Raw genomic sequence first — 7,313 nt, 5'->3', positions numbered from 1 at the left:
TCGCCGGGCGCCAAGCTCGCGGCGCCGGGAGCTGCTGTGGCCAGCAGCGCCCACGGGCTGGGGTAAGGCCTGTGGAGGGCCTAGCCGGGTGGGGTAGGCACCTTTAGGGTACTAGAAGAAGACACAGGCCTGCCCAGACTCCTGAGTCTGGGATAGGAGGCCCTGGATACACGTGTGTGTTCTCTAGCCCACCCACACCCTGTCCTACCTTGGGTGCCTCGCTCCTGTGCTCACCCACCCACACCCTGTCCTACCTTGGGTGCCTTGTTCCTGTGCCCCCCCACCTGGGCTGCTCGCCTCCCTTTGTACCTGGCACACTCGTAAGTCCAGCTCCAGCGTCAGCTCGGCCTGGGGCAGGTGGGCACTCTAAACCACCGCCATGGTGGCAGTCGTTGCCGTTCTGCTTTGTGCTCCCTGCGCTGCCCTCCCATCATTGGGCCTATGCTGCTCTCTGCACCCTCACCTCTGCTCAGACCTCTGTCCTGCCCTTATCCCACTTAGTGAAGCTGCGGTGCACGGGAGGCCTGCAGCATGGGCTGGTTTCTTCATCCATGTCCAGTACCCAGCCAGCGAGCACAAGGCAGGGCTATGGCTGTTGGGAAGAATGGATGGATGGATGGATGGATGGATGGGTAGGTGGAGCAGTGGGGCAGTCTGGCACATTCACAAGTAACCGATGTGATGGGGTAGTGGCTGGGAGAAGGATAGAGCTCCCTTCCTGAGCAATGGCTTTTCTGGGAGGGGTCCTTTGGATAGAGCAGACACACGTCCAGTATTGTAGGTGTTGGGCCCGGACTGCCTGGACCCAAGCCCAGCTCACCAGCTGGGGGACCCTGGCCATTCCTTAGCCCAGTGGTTTCCGTTCCCTCATCTGTAAGGGGTGGGTAATAATAGGAGCTGCTTAGAGCTTGAGAATTAAGGGAGGACAGGCATGCCGACTGTTCAGAACTGGGCCTGCACATAGTCGTCACCTCCGATTTGTTGCGGAGGTTGGGTTGGGTGACTGTGAGAGTCTCCGGAGGAAAGACTTTTGCATAGGGTGTGGTGGCAGAGCACAGGGTGTTCCCCATGCTACAGAGAAGAAAACCAGCTCGGAGAGGTGCTGACTGGCCCCAGGCTGCATAGCACATGTAGTTACCCGCCCGCAGGTTACACAGCCCCCTACCTAACAGTGTTCAGTGAAAACTCCATCGATGTGTTTGACGTGAGGAGAGCAGAATGGGTCCAGACTGTGCCGCTCAAGAAGGTGAGGGCCTGCCCAGACCTAGAAGGCTGCCTGGGGATTAAGGTAGGGGTGAGTGACACCGCCTGACATCTATGCAACCCTAGGTGCGGCCCCTGAATCAAGAGGGCTCCCTGTTCCTCTATGGCACCGAGAAGGTCCGCCTGACCTACCTCAGGAACCAGCTGGCGGGTGAGGGAGCAGTGCATTCACCCGGGCACGTGCGGGTGTGGCCCTGAGCGCCAGCTCACTCCAGCTCTGGTAACTTGTGAGCACTGTCCAGCTCTAGCTGTCTGCTTCTCCCGCAGAGAAGGACGAGTTCGACATCCCCGATCTCACCGACAACAGCCGGCGCCAGCTCTTCCGCAAGAGCAAACGCCGCTTCTACTTCCGAGTGTCTGCAGAGCAGCAGCAGCAGCAGCGCAGGTGCGCACGCAGAGGGGCCGGTGGCTGGACTGGGCTCCTGGGGTGATTGGGGTTCCAGACAGGGCTCGGGGCCGTCACCTTCGCTGCCCTCCCCCCACACCCTCAGGGAGATGCTGAAGGACCCTATCGTGCGCTCCAAGTTCATCTCACAACCCACCAACTTCAACCACCTGGTGCACGTGGGGCCTACCAATGGGAAGCCCAGCGCCAGGGATCTGTCCCGGGTGAGTCTTCGGGAGCCAATCACAAACTTCCCTGCTGAAGGTAGCCAATCAACTAGGCTTTGTGGTGAGCTTGAGCCAATTGAAGGCCTCTGGCTTTACGTGGGACCCTGAATCCTGTGACACATCCCTTTGATACTAGAGCCCTCAGTACGTCCCCCTAGTCCATTCCTCCTGGTCTCTGTGTCTACGCGTCCCAGCCCTACCGTACTGCCCCCAACAGGCCCCGGAAGGAAAGGGCAGAGGTGCGCGCAGCTCCGGGCCGCAGCGGCCCCATAGCTTCTCCGAGACGTCACGGCGCCCTGCTTCCATGGACAGTGACAGCCTCTCTGGAGACGCAGACCCCAGTAAGTACAGCCCTGCAGCCTCCGGTCCTCCACACCCCTCCCCCAATGTCCCACCCTCTGAGGACCCTTCTCATCTCTGACCTTGGCATTTTTGTCCCTTTACCTGCCTCCTGGAGCAGTGAAGAGGAAACCTTGGACCTCTCTGTCCAGTGAGTCGGTGTCCTGCCCCCAAGGACCCCTGAGCCCCACAGCCTCCCTAATACAGGTGAGCCAGTGGGAGGGACTTTCCCCTGTGCCTTGTTAGGACAGGCAATTCTGATCTGTGCGAAGGCCTGCTGTAGGCCCCGAGGCCAGCAAATGAGCTAAACCTGCCTGCCTTCCATGCTCGGAGACAGGTGCTTCTGTCTCGCCCCACAGAGGGCCCCAGCAGGGACCTGGAGGCATGTGGGCCTAGATGGGACTCTTGGCTGTGTGGCCCCGGATGAGGTGCCCAGCCTTCCCAGGCCGTCTCACCTGTAAAATGAGGTTACTACTGGTGATTCCTGGGAAGGGCCGGCATGTGGGAAGAGGGCCTCTGAGGGCAGCTGCTGGATCCTTGCAGAGGCCCAGCTCATGGGTGGGCAGAAGAAGGAGCACTCCATTCTTGCTGGGAACAGGGAAGACCTAAGAGGAGCTGGAAGGGCACCGCCTCACCCTCTAGCTGCCTCGCCAGCGGTCCCTCCCCCCACTCACACACACACACACACACACACACACACACCCTCTCCAGTCACAGCCCTGGGCCTTGCCGTGTTTTCACACCTCCAAGCTCTTGTCCTTGCTCTTTCCCCTGCTTTGAGTGTCCTTTCCTGTCCTCATCCATCTGATTAACACCCAGGCTGCCCTCCAGGTTGTCCACTACCACCTTCAAAGAAGCACTCCTGGAAACTTGGTCGGGTGGCCACTCGCTCGTCACCACCCTCCTCTTGTGGCTACCTTCCTGTGGTTTTCATCTGGGGCCCATCCCCCCCAGCTATGGGGACCTTGATGGTGGGGGTCAGGTTTCATTCTTCTGTCTCTGCCTGAGAAAAGCATGTTTGTCGATTGAAGAAGAGAATGAATGATCAAAGGGACTTTGAGTTCATTCAGGGTTAAGTAGGAGTTCTTCAGGTTCTTAGTGACTCATGTACCAACCCCCCATGTCTGACTTCCTCCAAGGGTTCTACTATGCAGTGAGAGTCCGAGGAAGGACCCCTGCCTCCTTTTACCACTCTGATTTCCTTCTCTTTTCCCATCCAGGTCTCAGAGCGGCCCCGGAGCCTCCCCCCATCCCCTGAATCAGAGAGCTCCCCTTGAAGCCCTCTGGCAGAGTCCACCCTAATCCAAGGACAGAGACTGAGGGAGCAAAGAGCTTGAGGAATGCCATACTCCGGCTGGCCGGAGACGTGCGGAATCTGGGCTCTGGGAGAACCTTGCTGGCGGTGGCCTGGAGGCTTGCCTAGGCTCCCAGGATTTACGGGTCCTGCTCCCACCCCTCATCTCACCTTTCCCCTTTGCCCTGGCCCTAGCCTGTGCTAGCCACGGAGAATAGAATGTCTGCCCTTCTGCCCTGGGATCCAGGAGGCACTGTGCCAAAGCCCTTCTATCCAGTGCCAGGTCGCAGGAGGCTTATAAGATTCAGGATAAGGGACAGAGGAGGACCGGGTCCCTGGGAGCAGGTTGTGGAGATTGGGGTTTCTTGTCTTCGGAATGTGTGGCCACCAGCTGAGGCCAAGATGGGCGATGTCTGGGTCTCCGATCAAGGTCAGGAGCAGGAAAGGCAGGCTCTGATCCATAGAAAAGGAAGCTGGAGAAGGAGGGGAAGGACGTAGGTGAAAGAGGTGAGTGGCAAGGTGGAAAAGGTAGTGGAGGCAGAAGTGGCCGTCACTGGAAGGAGATAGAAGCAGTCCGGAAGGATAAGGAGGAGCGATGGAGGAGGGGAGAGAATAAAAGAGGAGTGGAGTGGGGAGAGCTGGGAAGAGACTACAGACCCGTGGTCCTTTCTATGGGGAGTAGTCTGGCAAGCTTGGGAGCAGGCCTGACCTTGTCAGCTAATCACCCAGTGGGCAGGTAATTTCCTAGGCCAGGATGGGATGGGGAGGGTATTTATAAAGGCTTCTTGGTGGGAGATGGGCACCCAGTGGGAGCCATTGGAGGACCTCCAGGGATGCTCTGGCCCTCCCCGGAAAGGGCAGTCCTATATCTAGAAGCTTCAACCAACTGTATTAGGGGAACATAGGGGGCATTTTATTATTGATCACAGTCATTATTATTGTTATTATATTACTATTTTTATTAAACCTCCCCCTACTGAAGTGGGGGGGGCAGAATAAGTATTTATCTCCTCAAATACCACATTCCCAGGACTGATAGACTTTGATGCTTTATGAAGCAGCAAGAAACCAATAAAGACACTTTGTAAGCCTCTGGCCTCCCTGCCTGGATCTGTCCTGGGGGTCAGAAATGCGGGGGATCAGGGCTCAGGGATGGAGGGAGGCACGGGGATGTCATGGACAGTTAGAGACCAGGTTACCTTTCCAGCGTTTGCAGGAATTGGTGACACGCTCAAATACAGTAAACACAGAGAGCTGAATAGTGAAGGCACATGGGCCAGCAGGTGGCATGGAGGTTAAGGCACGGGACCGCACATCCACATGGCTAGCTTTGCAGTTTCAGTCCTGGACCTGGTGGCTCTGGTAAGCACACGTGCCCTACAGCAAAAACTGAAAAAGATAAAATAAAATGATGGAGGGACAGTTTATTAAAGTGTGGGCAGTGTTAGGGGAACTCACCAAGGTTTGGCGGTGCCCCAGAGCCCTAGAGGCAGTGGGGAGCTGCTAGTGCCCCCAGGCCAGTGGGACAGGCAGGGGCAAAAATGACTTTTTTGGGGGAGAGGTTTTTGTTATAGGGAGCGTGCGCTTGCCAGAAAGACAGAGAGAGAGAAAGCGAAAAATCACCCCCCAGGGGGGATGGCCACACCACAATCCCTTCTCCTCCATTCTCCTCTCAAGATCTTGGGCACGCACGCACACACACCCGACGTGAGTTTAAGCCACCAGGTCCAGGACTCGCACCGCGGTCAGCTACATGGGAGTTCAGCGACATAGCCATTACGCTAACTGCTGGTCCCTCCTATGACTTTCTGTAGAAGAATTTGGCCATGACCAAACAGGAAGGCAGGTCCACACCCTTCCCATCTCCTGCCCTCCTTTATTGAAACCCAACCACAGACAGAGGCCCTGAGAGCTTAGTTAATACAAGTCAGAGGGCAGCTTTGGAGACAGAGAAGGGTGGAGAAGGGCCGAAGTAATTGGAGGACACACCGAGGGAATCGAGCACCCCACTGCCCCTCTACCCCAGGTGAGGCTGAGAGAAGGCGGTGGAAGGGATCTCCTGTTCTAGCTGGGGTGTCATGGCTGGGCAGGACGCAGGCGTCGATAGCAGGCTAGGTCGGGGCAAGCTGGGTGCCCTAAAGTTAGGGGAAGTTCTGAGGAGAGGTGAGGGTGCCACCATCTCATTGGGAATGGGTATTGGAGGCTGTCCATGGAGTGCCAAGGCCTGGTCATGAGCCCTGGCTAGAGAGTCAGACAACCAGCATCATAAGTCTAGCTACAGGGTCATGGGCTGTTTCACCATATGTAAGTGAGAATCTTTTTTTTTTTTTTTTTTAAGAGGTTTTTGCTATAGGGCGCGTGTGCTCACCAGAAAGACAGAGAGATAGAGAGATAGAAAGCGAGAAATCACCCCCCAGGGGGGATGGCCACGCCACAATCCCTTCTCCTCTCAGGATCATGGGCACGCACACACACACGCCTGGCTTGAGTTTAAGCCACCGGGTCCAGGACTTGAACCGTGGTCGTTCAACGACATAGCCATTACGCTACCTGCTGGTCCCCTGTAAGTGAGAATCTTAACACCCCTTTTAATGGGAGGTACTAGTTAGACTTTGGTGGGTTAATGACGTAAAATGCCTTCAGCCCACTCAGGAAATGTTTTCTCTGCTTACTGCGGTGCTCAGGCTCAAACAGAAGGGTCTAGGCAGGCAGCAGAGACACTCAGGCCCCTGGCTGGCTGAGACCTCGGGCTGTCCCCTACCAGATTGGAGAAATGACTGCTTCCCCAGCACCTGTGTCTGAATGAGCCCAGCATGGTGGTGCACACTTGTGGTCCCAGCTGAGAGGCTGAGGCAGGAGAATTGAGACATGGGAGACTGTGTCTTTAAAAAAAAAAGAAAGATGGAACCAGCAGAGGAACTAATGGTTATGTTGCTGGGCTCCCACACAGTCGGCCTTGGTTTGAGTCCAGGACCCGTAGCTTAAAACTCACACCGGGTATGTGTGCATGTGTGCCTAAGATCCAGAGAAGAGATTATAATGTGGCCATCCCTCCTGGAGAGTGCTTTCTCACTTTCTTGTCTCTCTGTCTCTGTCTCTCTGTCTCTCTCTGTCTCTCTCTCTCTCTCTCTCCAGCAAGCACACACACCCTAAAGAAAAAAAAAATCACTCTTTAAAAAAGAAAAAAGAGGGAACCAGCAGTTAGCGTAATGGCTATGTTGCTGGACTCCCACATAGTCGACCGCGGTTCGCGTCCCGGACCCGGTGGCTTAAAACTCACGCCGGGCGCGTGTGCGTGCATGCCCAAGATCCCGGGAGGAGAATGGAGGAGAAGGGATTGTGGCGTGACCATCCCCCCTGGGGGGTGATTTCTCGCTTTCTGTCTCTATGTCTCTCTCTGTCTGTCTGGCGAGAGCACGTGCCCTATAGTGAAAAAAAGACCTCTCGAAAAAAAAAAAAAAGAAAAGAAAAAAGAAAAAAGTCTGCCATCAGGGTGATGCTTCTATTGGGTCATTGAAAAAGTCATGACATATTCTATGCAAAAATGTGTCATGGCTTTTCCAACGACCCAATACAAGCCAAGAGCCAAGGAAGGCCACAGATTGCTTTAGACTGCCTATTATCGAGCAACTGTAAGAAGAGGCATGGGCCCAACCCCCAGAAAGAACCAACCTTGTCTATACCTTGATCTTGGATTTCTAGTCAGCTAGTTTGTGGTAAAATTGTGTCAAAAATATTCTTTATAGCATTTTTGAAAAACTGAGACTCCAATTCTGGTTCACATACATGCTTGGTCGTCATGTAT

At 55.3% G+C, this 7,313-nt stretch overlaps 1 protein-coding gene across 2 annotated transcripts in view; it reads left to right on the top strand.

Moving 5' to 3' along the window:
* CDC42BPG (CDC42 binding protein kinase gamma) overlaps positions 1–4,593 on the top strand; it is a 22,611-nt gene extending 18,018 nt beyond the window's left edge. For both annotated transcript variants that reach the window (XM_027772416.1, XM_006149852.3), the window contains exons 30-37: positions 1–62; positions 1,149–1,246; positions 1,330–1,414; positions 1,531–1,648; positions 1,755–1,872; positions 2,093–2,216; positions 2,336–2,421; positions 3,435–4,593. The exon at positions 1–62 is cut by the window's left edge and continues 535 nt beyond it. In XM_027772416.1, the coding sequence (XP_027628217.1) occupies positions 1–62; positions 1,149–1,246; positions 1,330–1,414; positions 1,531–1,648; positions 1,755–1,872; positions 2,093–2,216; positions 2,336–2,421; positions 3,435–3,491 (748 nt within the window). In that variant the 3' untranslated portion in view covers positions 3,492–4,593. The remainder of the gene's footprint in view (positions 63–1,148; positions 1,247–1,329; positions 1,415–1,530; positions 1,649–1,754; positions 1,873–2,092; positions 2,217–2,335; positions 2,422–3,434) is intronic.
* Positions 4,594–7,313: the final 2,720 nt, after the last annotated feature.

Source organism: Tupaia chinensis, unplaced genomic scaffold (assembly GCF_000334495.1).
Source record: "Tupaia chinensis unplaced genomic scaffold, TupChi_1.0 Scaffold000273_1, whole genome shotgun sequence".
Classification (NCBI taxonomy): Eukaryota; Metazoa; Chordata; class Mammalia; order Scandentia; family Tupaiidae; genus Tupaia; species Tupaia belangeri.
Note: the sequence above shows the minus strand (reverse complement) of the source record. Positions and strands in the feature narration are given on the sequence as shown.